Genomic DNA, 19427 nt, shown 5'->3' with positions numbered 1-19427 from the left:
GCGCAGCCGCAGCGGGTGCACCACGGCGGCGTAGCGGTCCACGTTGATGAGGGTCAGGAAGATGCAGCTGCCGTACATGTTCATCTGGAAGATGGCGCCCGCCGTCTGGCACAGGAGGTCCGGGAAGGGCCAGTGGTGCAGCGCGTAGTAGGGCAGGCGCACGGGCAGCGACAGGGTGAAGAGCAGGTCGCTGGCCGCCAAGTTGCACATGTACACGCTCACCACGGAGTGCACGCGCAGCGCGCGCAGGAAGACCCAGAGGGCCAGCGCGTTGAGCGGGAGCGCCGCGAGGAGCACCAGGCTGTAGACCACCATGTGCAGGCGGTGGGTGGCCCGGTAGTCAGGGCACGGGAGATCCGAGCTGTTGGTAGAAGTGTTTGCTGAGGAGTTGGCCAACATCTTGCCAAAGTGTGCCGAGGAGCGAGCCTCGGGGCATCACGGGGCACACCAAGGTCCTGACAGGGCAATCATCTCCAGCACAGGGCCTGCAGGCTGCATGGAGACGGTCCCAAAGCCAGCAGAGGTAGGCCTTGAGAATGTGGGCTATGGCTGCCAGGGGGTGGGTGCCTTTGGTCAGGGCTTCATCATCCCGAGACCTGGAATAGGAAGGCAAACCAGAAGTCATCGTTATGCAAGGCCAGGGTGGAGGACACAGATGTTTATCTAGCTAAACTGGCTCACCTCTTGAATCTTTTCTCAGCCTCAAGCCTTTGCCCCACCTTCTGTCCTGCCAGAGTAGCTTTCTGCAGCAGGGCTGTATAGCAGTTCAGACCGCCTGGGTTTCTTTCTTTTTTAAAATATATTTTTATTGATTTCAGAGAGGAAGGGAGAGGAAGAGAGAGATAGAAACATCAATGATGGGAGGGAATCATTGCTTGGCTGCCTCCTGCACGCCCCCCACTGGGGACCGAGCCCACAACCCGGGCTTGTGCCCTTGACCAGAATCGAACCTGGGACCCTTGAGTCTGCAGACCGATGCTCCATCCACTGAGCCAAACCGGCTAGGGCAAGACTGCCTGGGTTTCAATCCTGGCTTTGCCAGTTCACCTAACTTTAGTTGTCAGAAAAATGACTTACTCTCTCTGAAGTTCATTTTCTTTACCTGGGGGTGGAATGAGGGTCGAGGAGTGGGGGTCATGAGGTTTTTAGATTAAATAAGACAATATATATAAAGTGTTTAGGCTTTCACAGACATGTTCGCAGCAGTGAACAAAAAGGCCTTGCCCCCAATTTACTTTCATTCCACTGGAGAGAAACAGGTAATAAAGTGCAAGTAAACAGGTGTCATGTCAGGTGGTGACAAGTGCTGTGGAGCACCTCCCCCGGAACAGGTGTTCTCCTGGTTCCCTTTTATCTAAAGAATAAAGTTCAAGCTCCCAAGTACAGTACAAAATTCCAGCCTCACTCCTCACACCCACTGTTGCTCCTGTGTGGGCTGGGCTTGCGCTCAGAGTGCCGTGAGTTTACCCTTGAGTTGACCTCTCTACGTTTCTTCACCTGTAAAGTGGGGATAATAATATAACAGGGTTCTCCTGGGCTGATCACACCCCAGCACAGCCCTGCAGGCAGGGCAAGGCTCTGTGGGTTGAGCTTTTCCCCTGGAGGATCTGACTAAGCAGCGGTCCCCAACCGGAGGTCCGCAGACCACTGGTGGTCCGTGAGGTCCGAAAGGTTGGCAACTGCTGGACTAGGGACATCCCTAGATGGGGTTCTGTGATAAGGAGAGATGGTTGTTTGTTAGTAAGAGACCCAAGGGGAGCCTAAGCCCAGAGAGCAGGGCAGTGAGGTGAGAAAGTACCATGGGTACTGATGAGACTGCTGGAGAGAGGCAACAGCTGGCCGACAAAGGATGGAGTTAAGAGGTGGAGTAGCCAGATGACAGGACATGGTCTCAGTATCCCACCTTCCTTAATGCCACGAGGCCACAGAAGCTACCCAGATGCCATCTATTTTATGTGTTTGTGGTGAAATATACATAATATTTACCCTTGTAACCATCTTGAAGTGTACAATTCAGTGGCATTAAGTACATTCACAATGTTGTGTAACCATCACCAGAACCTTTTCACCATCCCAAACAACAACTTTATACCCATTAAACAGTAACTGCCCATTCCACCACCACCCCTGCCCTCCAGCCACTGGTAACCTCTATTCTACTTTCTGTCTCTATGAATTTGCTCATTCCAGATAGCTCGCATGGGTGGAGTCATATAATATCTGTTCCTTTTGTGCCTGGCTTATTTCACTTAGCAAAAGTTTTCAAGGTCTATCCATGTTGTAGTATGTATCAAATTGCATTATTTGTTATGGCTGAATAATATATTCATATATATGTATATCACACTTTGTTTATTCATTCATCTGTCAATGGTTTCTTGGGTTTTTCTACCTGTGGGCTATTGTGAATAATGCTATGCATATGGGTGTCCACATGCCATCTTAGGGAGCAAAGTTGTGCGGACACCCTGAGCAATTATCCTAAGATACTGGACTTACTCCTTTCAAAAGGAACTGCTTGAATTCTTACATAAAACTAAATCGTAAACCTAACTGTAACAAGTTTTTCTGTGGGTTTTTGTTCATTTGTTCTCCCTCCAACCACTACTAACCGCAGTTTAAGACTTGTGAGAGGTGTAGGACAGTTAAAGGGAATAAAGAAACACTTCCTAGGATTAAAAAAAGGCGGCAGAGTAAGTGGATGCTGCATGGACATGCTCCCAGGAACAAACTGGTATTACAACTAAAATACAGAAAAACTTCCCGAGTAATCAACGAAAAACTCGCAGGAGAGAACCCTGATACCGGAGGACCAAAATTGGAGACCACATAGAGACCACTTTACTTTGTATATTGTAAATAAATAAAATAAATAAATAAAGAGTTTTTTTTAAAAAAAGAAAGAAACACTTCCTCTCCAAAATACCAGTTTCAACAGGGAGAGTAACACTAACTGGAGCTGAAAAGCAAATAAAACCAGGCTCTGTTCCTGACACATGCCCCATCTCCCATGCTCCTTTGCTCCAGCTACACCAAACTAATCATTTTGCACATACCTTATGTTTTCATGCTGTTTCCTCAACCTGGAAGGAGCCTCCTCCCATTCTCCAACTGACAGACTCAGTCATCTCTTAGGACTCCGTGCGGCCTGTCCTGACTCCCTCCCTACGAGGCAGATGTGGTCCCTCACTGGCACTTCCCCTGGGTGCGCAGGTCTATTTTTTTGTACTGTAATGAGCTGTTCTTTATCTGCACCTCCCACTCGACTGTGAGCTCCTTGAGGGAAGGGCCATGGACTGTGACTTACTCATCTTTGTATTGCCAGCACCTACGTCAATGTCAATAAATGTTGAGTGAAATAGCTGTCATTTACTGATTGTTCGCCACATCCTGGGGTATTTTATATGCACAATATTTAATCCTTCCAACAGCCCTTGGAGGTCGGTGTTTACCCTCATTTTTACAGGCAAGGAAACAGCTCAAGAGCTCCGTGAGGAGTGAAGTCAGGATTCAAACCCAGGACTTCCTGGCTCCAAAGTCCAAGCTGTTTGGTGCTACTTCCAATAAGAGTGGGTGGTTAGAGACGAGGATGGACGCTGCATAGCGCTCCCGGTCTTTTACAGATGCCGATGTGAAATCTGTGCCCACAGAGATATGGTTTTACTTCCTCATTTGTCTAATTGAAATATATACTTTTAAGTAATCTGCTTTCTTCTTCTCCCACTTCAAACATTGGTAACGTGGGCTCATCTGTCTTTCACACACACAAATAAGCCCCTCCTTACAATTTCCGCTCACCTACTTAAGCACTTACCTTGCTGCTTTGAACTCATCAGGCTGTACTGTGTCTATTGGTTCCATTTCCCCAACTAGATGGTAAGATCTTGGGATGGGACCACATCTTTCACTGCTTTTCTTCCCAAGTTTGTTCACACCTCAGTCTCTCTACTTAGCAGGCCCCTGTCCCCTCCCGCATTGTTTAACTATTTTGTAATTGTTATAACATATATCAAATCAGTTAGCTAACCACAACTAACCACTTCTTCTTCTTTTCTTTCTTTTTTTTTTTTACAAGTAACCACTTCTTATTATCACATTTCTGACTATCTTGTCCGCATGTATAACTCACTTAGTAAAAGACCATGCCCCTTAAAAGGCCTGTTTGGAAACAGGTTGCATTAAAATTTCAGTAACAGTTCACACTATAATTACTGTAACACTTTATCATTCTTAACCATTACTTGGGCAATCAATACTAATTATTTCCCCAAAATTGCAAGTCTTTCTGTTGATGAAGTTACATTGTTTAACAGACCAAAATGTATTACGTGAGCTGCTATTTAAAGGTAAAGTTAGGAACCCCTTAGCAAAACTGATGCTAATGCTCTTGCTCCAAAAGAAGGGTGTCCTTGGGTTTCTTTATAGTGGAACCTATTTGTCAAAAAGTCACCCCTTCCTGTCAGACTTACACAGAATGGCCCAAGCTGAGCGTTGAAAGCTGCCAGGCCCCTGCCCTGGTCCCCACCCCATCTGCCCGCTTCCCTGAGGCTCCCGTCAGTGGACCTGAATGGGCACAGTGCCAGGCCAGATGACAAGATGGAAAACTCTGCCAAAAAGGAGGCAAGCAGGAAATGGAAGGAGGGTTCTAGATGTGGGGAAGGGGCAGCCTGGCCCTCTCCCCACCCTGCCTTGCGGCAGAGGTTGGGTTGTAGGGGAGATGTTGGAAGTAAAGAAACAGCAGCCAACCCAGAAAAGAATGGACACGGGGTTTCATTTCACAGGGGAGGAGGGATATGACACGGAAGCCTGTATAGGCTCAGCCACCTCCACACACATGGATGTGGTAACATAAGATTCCCAGTAACCTGTCCCTCAGTGTGGCTGCACGCCCTGTAACTCACAAATGCATGAAGGCATGGACAGACGGCCCCAGGAGGAAGGGCAGACACAGCCCCTGCCTTAGGGACCGTGTCCTTGCGCCGACAGACAGAGCCAGGCAGCTTCAGGAGCACATACCTACACGGATGTGCACGAACAGATCCCAGCACCAAGGCACTGAAGGGCAAAGAAAGCACCAAACACAAAGAGGCACCAGGCGCTGTGCCATCCACATCACCTGCCCACCACACACTCACACCAGAGCGTGCGGCCACTTTCCTCCTCCCTGTGTCCCTGTCCTTCAGCCTCCCCTGTGCACCTCCAGACCCAGGTTCCTTCCTCGTGTCCTTAGGGCCTCTCAGACCTGTCCCATTGTCCTCTGAGCTGGCTGAGCAGTGCTCTTTGCTGAGATAAGCGGGAGGGACAGGGCTATTTTCTGCCACAGACAGGAAGTAAGACTGAGAGAGTAAAAGTGGGCAGGAGGCTAGATCATGATCATTCCCTCTCTCTGCTACACAGAACCCGCCAGCAGTACCCACCCTTCTGGCATCTGACCAACAGCACAGACAAGAGCTGAAGACAAATACGTGACTTGGGACAATGATGGAGGCAGGGACGGGAAAGAAATACTTCCTCTTGGTCCAGCTTTCTTCTCTGCTACCCTCTCCAGGCATTTCTCTCCTTTTCCCTCCCACACATTCATCAAATGCCTTGCTCTCTCTTCACCTCCTCTTTTTAGTAATTAATTCACATCTTTCAGAAGTTTGAAAAGAAGGAATCTCAGATATCCTCATCCTCCTTGCCCCAGGAGATCTGCTCTAGAATAACCCCAACCTCATTTTAGATTCTGAAGTCCCGGCCTGTCAGTGTGTCCCACCCGCTACACCAACCATGTCAAACTCAAAGGCTAACACGGGCCAAATAAACAAGGTTTAAGTTTATGTGGGCCACAAAAAAACAAAAGCTTCAATTTTCATAGAAACTTAGGTTTATTTCAATAGAGACATGCTAAATACAAAGGGCTGAAATAAATGAGTAATCGTTAAAATAAAATAATAGAACATTTTAATAAAAATTAATATTTTTTCTTGAACATTAACTTATCAGACACTGAATAACTGCGTAATGCAAATAAACCTATTCTTCTTGTTCTCCGAAAGCGAAATATTTCCTATTGCGCACACCAAACAAGTCAGTCCAAGACTAATGACGTGGCCATCAGCTGCTAAAATATTCCCTGCTGGTATTAGTGGAGAGAAATGGTGCGCCTGCGTCTAAAGGCGCGAAAGGGAAATGAATGCAACATGATTATAGTACTCAGTCATTATCGAACGTTGTAGTTTGTTATTAATAACTATATATAATAGGATCTAGTAAAAATTAAGTTACGAAATTTTTATTAAAACGTTTCTTACATACAGTTATATTGGCTGGGCCACAAAAATATTCGTTGTGGGCTGCATGCGGCCCGCAGGCTGCGAGTTTGACATGCTTGCGCTACCCAGTGTGTGCTCTAACCTGCCTTTGTCAGCTCAGCCCACTTCCTCTGGTGCTGGGCTCAGGCAGCACTGGGAGGATACACCCTGGCATGCAGCCGGCTTCATTACAAAGGCCTCTCCGTATCTGTATATTCAAACTCCCCACACGGATCCAAACTGCCGAGCCGCTGGGAGAAGCTTAACCCAGTCCAAAGGCTTCCTGAAAAGATCTGTCCCAGAGCTGCTTTAGGGACACGGATGAATCCTGCTCATCAGCTTGTCCTGGGTCTGAGGGCTCTGTGGTGTGGAGATAGTTCGAGGTTGCCAGGGTGAGTAGATGGCCTCATCCTCACTCAGGGACCACGTCCTTCCCAAGGACAGGCACCTCTCTGGCACAGACCCCAAGGGATTGTCCTGTCCCATCTCCATCCACTCTCCTCCTGGGTCCAGGCCTGCTCTGCTTGCTCCAGCCAAAATGCCTGCCCCCACACGGAGCCTGTCTCCTGCTGCCTTCTCAACATCATCCCCAGTCATGTCTTCTCCTGTCCCAGGTATTCTGACCTCATCTCGCCCATTTCTTTCTGGGAAAAGGCAGAAAGTAAAGGTGGCCGACAGCTCAATAATGAGTTTCCCCAATGTGGGGTGTCACCTCCCCACCTGCACATCTCCCTCCCCCCTGCTTTCAAGAGCTGGAAAAACAGGAAGTAAAGTCCCAATCAAGAGAAATCACTCAGAGGAGCTGTGGCGGCCCTGTGCTCTGAGTGTCTGCGTGCAGCTAACCTTGCTTGGCTCAGAGAGTCTCCTGCAGCCTTCCAGCCTTGTTGACCTCACCCTGAACTCCAGGCAGCACCATTGGCTTCTGCCCTCACCTTTCTACTGTCTCCTTCCCCTGGGCTTGTGTTGGGGTGTACACTGGGGGCAGCAGGGTGGGGAGAGCTGACAGCATCAGACACAGGCAGGCAGAGCTGGGCTCTAGTGCTCTGAGTGGCCAGGAGGTGAGGCTTACAGGATAAGATTCTGTTTCCCCCTCAATCCTTGCCTCCATCTCCTCTTAGGGCTACAATTTCAGCTCACCCTAAAAGGAGCTGGAGATACAATCAGGTGGGAGCTCCCCTTCTCTCAGGGAGGCCCCTATAAACACAGGTAATAGGGAGGCAGCTGCCCTCATTGATGTGAGACAAAGGTATCATAAGGCTTTGCCCACCCTCAAATATTTCCCCCACCTGTGCTCAATATCTGAAATTTCATCTCCTTCATGTCACCCGTGAGCCACATTCTAGCATCGCTACAGGGACATGAGAAATAATTTTGTCTAATCCTTTTATATAGATCAGTGGTTCTCAACCTTCCTAATGCCGAGACCCTTTAATACAGTTCCTCATGTTGTGGTGACCCCCAAACATAAAATTATTTTCATTGCTACCTCATAACTGTAATTTTGCTACTGTTATGAATCACAATGTAAATATCTGATATACAGGATGTATTTTCATTGTTATAAATTGAACATAATTAAAGCATAGTGATTAATCACAAAACAATATGTAATTATATATGTGTTTTCCGATGGTATTAGGCGACCCCTGTGAAAGGGTCGTTCGACCCCCAAAGGGGTCGCGACCCACAGGTTGAGAACCACTGATGTAGATGAACACATTGTGTTAAGGCTGTGTTTTTCAAAGACCCCATTACAATACCCCTTGGAGGCCTTTGCCGGGTAGGTCAGTTGGTTAGAGCATTGTCCTGATACACCAAGCTTACAGGTTCAATCTCCAGTCAGGATACATACAAGAATGCACCAATAAATAAGTGGAACAACAAATCAATGTATGTTTTTTTCTCTCTCCCCCTTCCTCTCTTTAAAATCAATATAGATAGATAGATAGATAGATAGATAGATAGATAGATAGATAGATAGAAAGAAAGAAAGAAATACTCCTTGGTTAATAGCCCTTGGTTAGCTAGGAAGAATAACCATAAGAACACCTTTGTGCCGTGAACCCATTCATGGAGTTTAATCAGATAAGTTTATTGTCACCTAGGAGAGGGCCTGGCCCTGGGAGGTGAGTGGGTATTAGGGGTTAAGTACTAGCTGAGGATGGGAAACCGTTGGAAATCAACCCCAGAGGACCCTCCTCATTGGTCTTGGGAAGCCTGGGCTCAGCATGACAGTGGGCCTAAGGGTGAAGGGGAGAACACAGCTTCCAAGATGCCCCCTTGTGGGGCTTCGAGCCTCAGAGGGGCACCCTAGGGTGTGTTCTGTCTGAGAAGGTCTCTCTGCCTGAGGCAGCCCCTTTAGCTTTTTCTCGATTCAAAAGGTTTTCTGGGGCCCGTGGCCCACCCTCACCTCCGCCCCTACCCGCATCCCCCATTTCTAAAAGTGGGGTGCCGCCCCTAATGCCCCCCATGAGGTTCAAGCCCACCTGTGACACCCCCGTACCTGTGCTCCGTCGAGCTCTGCCGCTGCCCCAAGCTGGCTTCCGCTGTCTGCTCTGCACTGGGCTGGGCTGGAAGGACCTGCTCCTGGGGCGGGTGGGGACACACCCACCTGGGCAGATCTCAACAGATTCCAGCTCTGTGCACTCACCCAACCCCGCACTCGCACTCCACTCGCGGGGAGAGAGAGGAGGAAGCAGTGCCTTCAGCGGTCTTCACAGACTGGCCAGAGAAGAAACCCCAGCAGATAATGGCACTTAGTCTAGCCCCAACTCTGGGCCAACTAATGACTTCCCCGCCCATCGCTCACAGACTCCCCACAGTTTCCGGGAAGCCTAACGGGCACACCCACCCCTGATTCGATGACTAATCACCAGCCTCTCGATTTTCTCTCCAGTTCCCTCTGGGTGTCTCTCTTTTGGATCCCTGCAGGTGGTTTTGCTCTTGCCACCTGTGGCTTTATCCCTCCCCCTGCCTCGGGCCCCTCTACGTGCCAGGGCTGCTGCTGGGCCCACTCTCACTGCAGAGTGTGCACAGCCTCTCCACCACAGCTGATACCAGGCTGGGCTGTTCCTCCTGGCTTCCTTCTCTTTCCTAGGCTGGGGGTTGGGGGGCCGGAGGGCTGGGGAGAGCTTAGACGACAGCCCCTCTTTTCTGTACCCTGGTCAAGACCCTTGTCTTCTCTATCAGCAGGGCTAGACATGTTGTCCATGCTCAATACACAAAAATAAGTTCAAGTTTTTGAGTGGTGAGTGAAAAAGGATATTGTGGTCAAGTGAGGTTGGAAAATGCTGGCTTAAACAGGTTTCTCTATTACAGGGCTTCTCAGAGCCTTGAACATGCCACTGAAAGATTGACCATCCTATCTAATAATCCTATCTACTAAAGAGGGAATATGCTAATTGACCCTCACACTGTTGCAAAGATGGCGGCACCCACAGCCAATAAAGAGGGAATATGCTAATTGACTGTCCCGCCCTCAAAGATGGCAGCACCTACAGCCAATAAGGAGGGAATACGCTAATTGACTGCCACACCCTCAAAGATGGAGGCGCCCACAGCCAATAAGGAGGGAATACGCTAATTGACTGCCACACCCTCAAAGATGGAGGCGCCCACAGCCAATAAGGAGGGAATACGCTAATTGACTGCCACACCCTCAAAGATGGAGGCGCCCACAGCCAATAAGGAGGGAATACGCTAATTGACTGCCACACCCTCAAAGATGGAGGCGCCCACAGCCAATAAGGAGGGAATACGCTAATTGACTGCCACACCCTCAAAGATGGAGGCGCCCACAGCCAATAAGGAGGGAATACGCTAATTGACTGCCACACCCTCAAAGATGGAGGCGCCCACAGCCAATAAGGAGGGAATACGCTAATTGACTGCCACACCCTCAAAGATGGAGGCGCCCACAGCCAATAAGGAGGGAATACGCTAATTGACTGCCACACCCTCAAAGATGGAGGCGCCCACAGCCAATAAGGAGGAAATACACTAATTGACTGCCACACCCTCAAAGATGGAGGCGCCCACAGCCAATAAGGAGGGAATACGCTAATTGACTGCCACACCCTCAAAGATGGCGGCACCCACAGCTACAAGATGGCCGGCAGGGGAGGGCAGTTGTGGGCAAGCAGGCCAACAGGAGAGGGCAGTTGGGGGCGATCGGGCTGGCAGGGGAGCAGTTAGGCGTTGATCAGGCTGGCAGGGAAGTGGTTAGGGACAACCAAGCAGGCAGGCAGGCAAGCGGTTGGGAGCCAGCAGTCCCGGATTGTGAGAGGGATGTCCGACTGCTAGTTTAGGCCGGGATCAGGCCTAAACCGGCAGTCAGACATCTCCCGAGGAGTCCCAGATTGGAGAAGGTGCAGGCTGGGCTGAGGGACATCCCCCGCCTGCACGAATTTCATGCACCGAGCCTCTAGTGTGTTCATTGAAGCTGGATGAAGCATAGAGGTGCATTATACTATTCCATTTGTGTGTATTTGTGTGTGTGAGAGAGAAACATCGATATGAGAGACATATTGATGGGTTGCCTCCCACACGTGCCTGACTGGGGCTGGAGATTGAGTCTGCAACCCAGCTACATGGCCTGACTGGGAATCAAGCCCAAGGCCCTTCAGTACTCTGGCCAACACTTCAACCACTGAGCAACACTGGCCAGGGGCATAGTTTTTTGTTTGTTTGTTTGTTTGTTTTTTTAATATTTTTTAATTGATTTTTTACAGAGAGGAAGGGAGAGAGATAGAGAGTTAGAAACATCGATGAGAGAGAAACATCGATCAGCTGCCTCCTGCACATCCCCCACTGGGGATGTGCCTGCAACCCAGGTACATGCCCCCGACCGGAATCGAACCTGGGACCCTTCAGTCCGCAGGCCGACGCTCCATCCACTGAGCCAAACCGGTTTCGGCTGTTTGTTTGTTTTTTAATGCTTTAATCACTGTAAACCTATAGAAGAGACTGTACAGTTTCCCAAACATGTGTGTCCCCAGAACATACTCTGGGATATCCCAAGTTATTAAAGGCCAATGCTGAAGTCACATCTCAAAGTATGTTGTCTAGACACAACCACTTCAATATTGAAGACCATCTGGCACATTACTAGATGTCAAATCAAAGATTTCCTGAGCTCCAGGCCCCAGATGTTTCCACCCTTAAAAAAATATTTTATATTTCAGAGAGGAAGGGAGAGGGGGCAATAGGAACATCATTCAGAGATGGAGAGAGATGAAGACACATGCCCTCCTGGCCCACAAGATCCCTGAGCCCCAGCCATGGTCTTCTTTAATCCAACTCCCTGATTTCCAGGGCCTCTTCTCCCAGCAGATGGCTGCTTCCCTGAGCATCATTCCCATGAGATTATCTCTCCTATAGATGGATCCATAAGCCCCTGGGCAAGGGGGGGGGCGAGTTGATCCCCATGGGGCACTGTGGCAGTGCTGAGGATAGGATCATAACCAACATGGGCCACATAGGTTGAAAATAAACACTTTATGCAAAGACATCCTTTAAGGCGGTTGGAGTTCCATCACTTTCAGGGACTCCTGCCCCGACCCAAGGAAAACGTGGGTAGGGACCAGGTAAGAGACACAAAAGGGGCAGCCTGGACGCAAACTGATGACCAATGGAGTAAGAGAGCAATGGAGAATGTGGACAGTCTGGGCTGGGGTGGAGACAGGGAGAATCCCAGCTCATCCGGCTTGGCCTAGAGTCAAGGTGCTAAACTCCTGGCTCCATCGAAGCACAAGGTCCTCGCTTCTGGCTGGGGTCAAGATATTGTAACTCTCGTTCTTCAGACATCTCATACGGGATATCTACACAGGGATCGGGTACACACACAATGTGAGTTACAGAGCAAGGAGCCAGCAGTGTGGAGGTGGGGAGGTGTCAGAAGTCCCACAAGAACCAGAGGCAGGCGGGCATGGGCACAGGGCAGTAGAGGGAAGGAAGAAACTCAGATGTGGGTTTTTCCCGCTGCAAGAGACACCAAGTGGCCCCTCCCCCTTTCAGAAATCAGGAGGCTGAGCCTGGGGGAGGAAGTGACTTATCCCAGACTTCTTGGTGAGTAAGAGCAGAAGGCAAGACTGCAACCTCAACATCTAGTTCCCAACCCAGGGGAGGTTCTTCCTGTGGTGCCCTCAGGGCCTTCACCTCTCTGCAGCATTCCTGCAGACACCTCTGGCTGGGGCGCCTTGCTTACTCCAAGGCTGGGGGCGTGGAGGAGAGCAAGTGCTCTGGTGGAGGCCTCTGCCCTGAGAGGCAAGTAGGAAACTGCTCTCCACATCCCAGCTGTGTGGAGCAGGGGGAAGGGGGTGGCCCAGAAAAGACACCCCACCAAGGTGACCGATTTAGAGGGGCTGATGGGAGGGGGGGGGGCGTGGTGACGAGCTCACCTTCTGATCCCGGTTTCTCATCAGACACTGTTGGCTTTTGAAGGCACAGTAGTTTGGGTACTGCACATAGTCTGTGTCACAAATCTAGGCCAGGAGCCAGGGATGGGGAGGCGGGGAGATATCAGAAGCCTTATGAGACACCAGCCCTCCAGAGAGTGCCCGCGGTGAAGGAACCAAGGGCAGGGGTGTGACCTTTCAGAACCAGACCTTCCACACTGGGGGTGTCCCTCTCTGAGGAAGAGGTCTTTGTCCCCTCTGCCTTTCCCATCCCACCCTCACTCATAGTTCAGTTAGTGGGAAGAAGCCAGGAGCCGGAGAGTGGGAAATGGCTTCCCTGCTGTTCAGTTGCTGGTAAAATGGCTGAGGAATGGGGAATGAGGAAGGGGGCACTAAGGGTGCAGAACACTGGAAGGGGGCCCATGAATGAACCAGCCTCAGGGAGCCTTCTAGTGATGGGCAAGTGAGGGAGAGGGTAGAACAATCTAATGTGGGACCTCGGCTGAATCACTTTCCTCTGTGGACCTCGCCTCCCCATCTCTAAACCCAGGGGTGCAGCAGAGATGACCTCTGAGACCTCTTCCAGATCTAGGGGCCCAGGGAGGAGGTCTGGGCAGGGGCCCCTCAGCTCAGTGACTAGCCTTTTCTTAAGCTGCCCCTACTTTTCATTGTCTTGATTTCCCCTGTTAAATCACAGAAAGGAGGGGTCTGGCTCTCAGGTACAACAGGTAGCTCCACAGAGGAGGTAACTCTGGGGAGAGGGGGAACAATAATGCCATTGGACAGGAAAGGCACTGGAAGAGTTAGGGAAGGAGGCTGTCAGGGAAGGACTGGATCAGGGGAGGGGTGGCCCTTCACCCATCACCTAGTCATTTGTTGTAGGGATGAGTATAACTTTGGCCTAGAGTGGGAAGTAACCTGACCAAAGCCCCTTGGCAGGTAACTGGCAGAGCTGGGACCAGAAGCTCTGTCTCCTGCCTCAGGGTCCTGTGCTTGCTCTCCCACCCCTCCCAAATCCTACCTTCTTTGCCAAACGCAATCCTGCTCTATTGTGTGTGTGTGTGTGTGTGTGTGTGGTCTACTAAAGAGAGGCAGCTGGTTTAATGAGGACTGGATCTCAGAAGCCAGGGGCCCAAGTCCCCTTCCACACCCTAGGGCTGCCTGGAGCAAATAACCAGCAGGAATTGGGGGGAGTGAGGTGGGGTTCAGCTTTGGGGAAAGGCTCTGACCTTGGTGGGGAAATCCCCATCCTGGAAGCTAAGGAACTCAGCCTGGAGCCAGCCAGCTACTCGAGTATCTTCACAGCCCTTCGTGGCTAGCAGGGCACACCAGAAATCCATGCGAAGCCCTCCATAAATATCCAGCCCGTAATAGCGGCTCGATTTTACATTCCCCATCTGTAGCAGAGGGGACAGGGGAGAGGTGTGAACCCCTGCGCCCCCTGCAGGTCTCCCTTCCGGATAGAGGTCCAGAGCCTGAGGCCTCCCCCACTGAGGCTGCCCAGCTGGCTAGGTACCTGGATGCCGATGGCCATGCTCTGGGATGAGAGAAAGGGGCTCATGAAGGGTGTTTTGTGGGAACCGTCACACTTCTGCCGCTGCAGGTTGGACTCCGAGTGGCACTGCTCCAGCTTCAGGGAGCAGAAGGCACAGAGGGGACAGATAGCTAGGTGGTGCCGCCCAAGGCTGTCACAGACCTAAGGCAGGAATGTGGTTAAGAGGCTGAGGCTGAGACTGTCCCACACCTCGGCCCTCCAGAGCAGTTCCCACAATGTCTTTGCATCCAGGCTCTTCCAAAAGCTTTTCTCCCTGCTCCCCTCCCCAAGGGTTCCTCAAGGACCTCGCCTCCGCACTCTATTTCTTCACCCTCTTCCTGGATGATTTCTCTACTCCCAGGTAATCTTCATCTCTCTGCAAGGGACACCCAGATCTTCATCATCCGTTCTGATCTCTTTCCCAAGCTCCACATCCTCACTTGCCAGGTGCCTGACAGCTGCCCACCCTCGGGTGACCTACAACCACCTCTCCCCTAGACTATCTGAATAGATCTCCTAACTTTCCCCTTTTCTCTCTCTTTTCTAATGATAGTGCTAATAGTTGACCCAGGGCTAAGCACCGTGGATATAAATGCTATCATCTCATTTAGTCTCACAGGAGCCCTGCACATTAGCCCTCATAATATCTCCATTTGACTGACAAGGAAACAAGCTCAGTGAGGCTAACTTGCTCGAAACCATATGCCTTATAAATGGTGGAGTTGAGACATAGATCTAGTCCTTCTAACTTCAAAACCTATACTCTACTTAGGTTTAAACCTCCAAGTTCCTGGAAGACATTCTTTAGAGTGGAGCTCCCCATCTCCTAGCTAGGTTCTTTGCCCCGAGTCCCTCGGTCTCCTCAGGAAATCTGCAGTCAATCCCAGCCTTCTCCTTCTCCACCCATGGGTCCAGCACATCACAGGTGCAAAAAATCTCCTTGTTCACTCCGCACAACAGCTCATAAGGGAGGAATAGTCATGTCTCTCACCAAAAATGGTTAGTTACTAAGTTCCTTTTTCCTACCCAATTAAATACAAATGCTTCAGACTGCCACCTGGGATTTTTCACATTGTGACCCTTACTATTTCTCTGACTCTATCCCTTACTGCTTTGCTCCAGGCAAAATGGGCTCCTTACCGTTCCCTTGCCCAAGCCCTAAAATCCAGTGGGCTCTCCATGACTCCTGGACTTCCTACACTTAGAAACCTCTCTCCAACACCTACCATACTCCTTTTGTAATGCTGCTGAGTCCCCCGTGGGCTCCAGGTACTTTAAGGGCAGGAGCAATATGTTCATTCTTGGTCTGTCCCTCATGAAACCTCTTTCTTGCCTCACAGATTTTGCACATGCTATTCCCTCTAGCAGGAAGCTTCTACCAAGTCCTTTCTTTGGCTGGGTTAACTTCCTTTCTCTTCAGGTTTCAGTGTAAACGTCAGTTCCTCTAAGAAGCATTTTCTGATCTTCCCAAACACAGACAGTTGTCCCCTTCCGCTCTCTCTACACTTTGTATTTATCCATCACAGCGTTTCTCCTGTCACACTGTTCTGCCTGTTTCCTCATCTGCCTCTCCCACTAGGACTTCAAGAGCCCCCACGATAATTAGATCTATTGTGCTCATCGTTAATATCTCAAATACCTGTTCAGAGTTGGTGACCAATCAATATTTGTTGAACAAATGGATGAATAAATGGCATACCAACTCCCAACAGATGTTTGCTAACTTGTTTTATTTAAAAACCTAAAGGATATTTTCCTGGGAATAGGACTTGCTGGGTGGTGAGGACACATCGAGACTGGAATTTCTCTACAGATCCCTGGAATGGGTTCTATGCCCGCTTTGGAAAGGAGAGCTGCATCTAAGGTAAAGCCAAGGTTTGAAGATGGTGAACTAGATCAGGAGATGACTCAAGCCTAACAACTCAGAGAGCTGAAGAATGAATTCTGGCTCTAGCCGGTTTGGCTCAGTGGACAAAGCGTCGGCCTGCGGACTGAAGGGTCCCTGGTTTGATTCTGGTCAAGGGCACATTCCTGGGTTGTGGGCTCAGTCCCCAGTAGGGGGCCTGCAGGAGGCAGCTGATCAATGATTCTCTCATCATTGATGTTTCAATCTCTCTCTCCCTCTCCCTTCTTCTCTGAAATCAATAAAAATATATTTTTTTAAAAAGAATGAATTCTGAATTGGAATGGATTCCAGACTAGTCTTGAGCCTTCCTCCTTTAAGGTGAGCTGGAGATGTCCTTCCAAAGAAGGGATTCCCACTTGAAGAGGACCTCTCCAGTGATGCCTCATGCTGTCTGTATCCCTGCCCATCCCCCACTCCCAAGGCCTAATAGTGCCAGGCCCAGAGGATGCCCAGTGAGCAAGTATCCATTAAACAGCATGCTGGGCCTACCGACTTCCCGAAACCAAGGATCTCATCCTCCAAGTGCCGCCAGGCCCTGGCTGTGGGGGTCATGATGCAGGTGTTCTCCACAATGGAATAGCACATCACCAGTAAGGCCTCCTCATGGGGCAGCTGCAAGAGGCTGCAAGGAGACAGACCTGGTTGGTGGGGAAGAAAGCTACATCCTTTCTCTTTCCTTTCCCTCAGACTCTGTTCTTGGTCACACACATTCAGCATGCTGGATGGGGCCTTAGAGGCCTCTGGACCAACTGCCTCCTTTTAAAAATGAGGAACTGAGGTCCAGAAAGGGGAAGTAACTTCCTCAAAATTGCAGTGTTTATCAAGGCCATAAACAAGACCGGAACTCAAGCCTGGTAGTTCCAGGTATAAGGAAACAGGCATCTAAGGCAGGACTTAAACCAATGATGGCCACAGAACAGGTGAGGCAGGCAGTTACTAGGTGCGCCTGAAGCCCAAGCAGGTCTGAGTGGGTCTGGAGGTCAAAGTTGGAAAGTGGGCTTCTCATTCCCAAAGAAGGCAGCAGGAAAGGTAGGAGGAAAGGCAGCAGGAAAGGTAGGAGGAAAGGCACCAGGAAAGGTACAGGAGTCAGAATTTCCTGTACCTGCCAGAGTTTTGGCTTCTCCAAGCAGAGTCTTCATCAAACACCCCACTCATTTCATCCATTTCCTGGGCAGGTTGACTGAGCTCCTGGATGTTCTCCACCATCATAGGCGTAGACTTCACTTCCCGCACCCGGGCAGCGAAGGACAAAGGGTTGGAAGATAAACCAGCCTGGTGCTTGGGCTCTGAGTCCGTCTGCAGCCCATACATGGCATGCAGTCTCTCCCTTGTCCCCTGTCCTTCCTCCTGCTTCCCCTCCCCCTCCTCTTCCTCTTCCTCCTCCTCCTCCTCTTCTTCCTCCTCCTCCTCTTCCTCCTCTTCCTCCTCCTCCTCCTCCTGTTTCTCCTGCTCCTGCTCTCCCTCCTGTTTATGTTTTTGTCCTTGCTCCTGTTGTTGCTCCTGCCTTTGACCCTGCTTGTGGCCCGACACTCGCTCTGGGCCTCCCAGGGACATGGAGGCTTGCAGCAGCTCCTCCACATTGTTCTTGAGCAGTTCGGGCCAGGGCTGGAAGGCCTGCCGTTCTGTGGCTGCAGCAGGGTTTGGGAGGGACCAGGAAAGAGAAGGAGAGGAACAGTCAGCTTTCTGGCCTCTGAATGTTTTTGTTCAGAGACACACACACATAAACACCAAGGCAGAAGAAAGCAGCCTCAATCCAAATTATTCACACAGTCAGGTATAGATGACACAGAAAAGAATACAAATATCAAAATAACATTACCATGGCGATGGTGGAGTTGGTGGTATGCCACCTTTCCACCTCCCTACCAGTGCCCCTCTTAACTGCCACCTCAAACTCCACCTGTTGTTTCTCTCACTTAGGAACTAGCACATATTCTGAATAGTTGGCAGCTAATCCTTTCTAGACTGAAGATGTTAGCTTACAAAAGTCCCAGGGATGTTTTGGGGAGCTAGGAAAAATGGAGTCGGGGCAGCCTTGGAAGTAATGCCAGAAGATATTCTGGGACAGGACAGCTCTAACTTGTATTCCTAAAAAGCAGATTCCCCATTATGTAAAGAGCTGCCTATGTCCATCACCCACCCTTGCTCAACATTCTTTCCATATCCCTACCACCCAGTCTCCTCAGTTGGGAGGGTCTCACCTGTGTTGTGGGATGGCACGGGGGAGGTCATGGTGGAGGGCTGTGCTTCAGTAGAAGAGTCTGTCTCCTGGTCAGCGTTAGGTGAGAGAATTGGGACTGGCTGGGAGCATCGGACCCTCTGCAAGAAGAGAAGGGATGTGGGAATGCCTTTCCCAAAGGAATGCCTTACCCCAACTTACTCCTCAGTCCCTCTCCCAGCTGCCTCGCTCACAGCTCCTGGGCAGGGACGAAGGCACAGGGTCCCTGGTGGAACCCTCCAGACCTGAGAAAGGGTTCCCCTGAAAGATAAAACTCCATGTCTTGGACACAACCCTGCCTTTGGTCTTTAATGTTTGATTCGAGTGACTCACTGACTGTTAGAAGAAATGGAAGGGCTTATCTTTTTGCCTCTCCCCTCCTTTTCTTACAGTTATCAGGAGTGTTCTGACCGCCTGAATGCCCAAAGGGAGTCTGCATTCATACATAATCTGGGTAAATGATTGGCCAAGTGGCAGGGAAGAAAGCCCTACGGATGGCCCTCCTCAGCTCCTTACTGCCACTGCCCCTCCCTTTGTCCTGCGCCACCAGATCCATCTTTGTCCTGGGACTCACCTTGGCGTAGTAGACATGGTTGGAGCAACGGTACTGAGTAAACTGGCAGAAGGACTCGAACCAGGAGGCGTAAGGGAGGTCGGAGCACACAGCACCTGGGCAGGGCAGGGGTGCAGACGGTGAACACACGAGGGGGACCTCCCTCCTGAGGGCGGTGGGCGCCTTGGGTCTGGAGGGTGGAGACGACGGGCCCAGGGCCAGAGGCCGGCCAGACCCGCCCGTCTCCAGCGAGCACAGATCTGCCCCGGGAGGCGGGCCCTCACCGTCGGGCACCAAGCCGTGGTTCTCATACTGGTCCAGCTGGACCAGGGTGGGGTTCCGGCAGCCGTGGGTGGCTCTCAGACGGCAGGTAGTCTCTGCCTTCCAGGTGGGGGTCAGCAGTGCGAAGAAGCGCTCGTATTCGGCGGGAGAGAGGGGGCTCCCGGGCGTGGAGGTCGGAACGGAATCCTCGCCGCCGCCGCGGCCGCGGCCAGGGGCAGCTGAAGGCAAGAGCAGCACTGCTGGCAG

The 19427-nt window shown here is 50.6% G+C and overlaps 2 protein-coding genes across 3 annotated transcripts in view; both read right to left on the bottom strand.

Moving 5' to 3' along the window:
* The window catches only part of LPAR5 (lysophosphatidic acid receptor 5), a 10905-nt gene extending 1182 nt beyond the window's left edge, over positions 1-9723 (bottom strand). The window contains exons 1-2 of the mRNA XM_014545683.1: positions 8797-9723; positions 3-596 (exon numbers count right to left, since the gene is read on the bottom strand). Coding sequence (XP_014401169.1) covers positions 3-399 — 397 coding nt within the window. The 5' untranslated portion in view covers positions 400-596; positions 8797-9723. The remainder of the gene's footprint in view (positions 1-2; positions 597-8796) is intronic.
* A 2051-nt stretch (positions 9724-11774) lies between these two features.
* Positions 11775-19427, bottom strand: part of ACRBP (acrosin binding protein) — an 18239-nt gene continuing 10586 nt past the window's right edge. Inside the window, exons 3-11 of one of the 2 annotated variants that reach the window (XM_005873706.2) lie at positions 19184-19417; positions 18921-19015; positions 18330-18447; positions 17231-17756; positions 16618-16750; positions 14205-14384; positions 13918-14085; positions 12692-12775; positions 11775-12112 (exon numbers count right to left, since the gene is read on the bottom strand). In XM_005873706.2, coding sequence (XP_005873768.1) covers positions 11990-12112; positions 12692-12775; positions 13918-14085; positions 14205-14384; positions 16618-16750; positions 17231-17756; positions 18330-18447; positions 18921-19015; positions 19184-19417 — 1661 coding nt within the window. In that variant the 3' untranslated portion in view covers positions 11775-11989. Of the gene's footprint in view, positions 12113-12691; positions 12776-13917; positions 14086-14204; positions 14385-16617; positions 16751-17230; positions 17757-18329; positions 18448-18920; positions 19418-19427 lie in introns of both variants that reach the window. The other variant, XM_005873705.2, reaches the window with a different exon arrangement.

The sequence above is a fragment of the Myotis brandtii genome, unplaced genomic scaffold (genome assembly GCF_000412655.1).
Source record: "Myotis brandtii unplaced genomic scaffold, ASM41265v1 scaffold417, whole genome shotgun sequence".
Taxonomy (NCBI): Eukaryota; Metazoa; Chordata; class Mammalia; order Chiroptera; family Vespertilionidae; genus Myotis; species Myotis brandtii.
The sequence above is the reverse complement of the archived record's forward strand: the minus strand, read 5'-3'. Positions and strand labels throughout refer to the sequence as shown.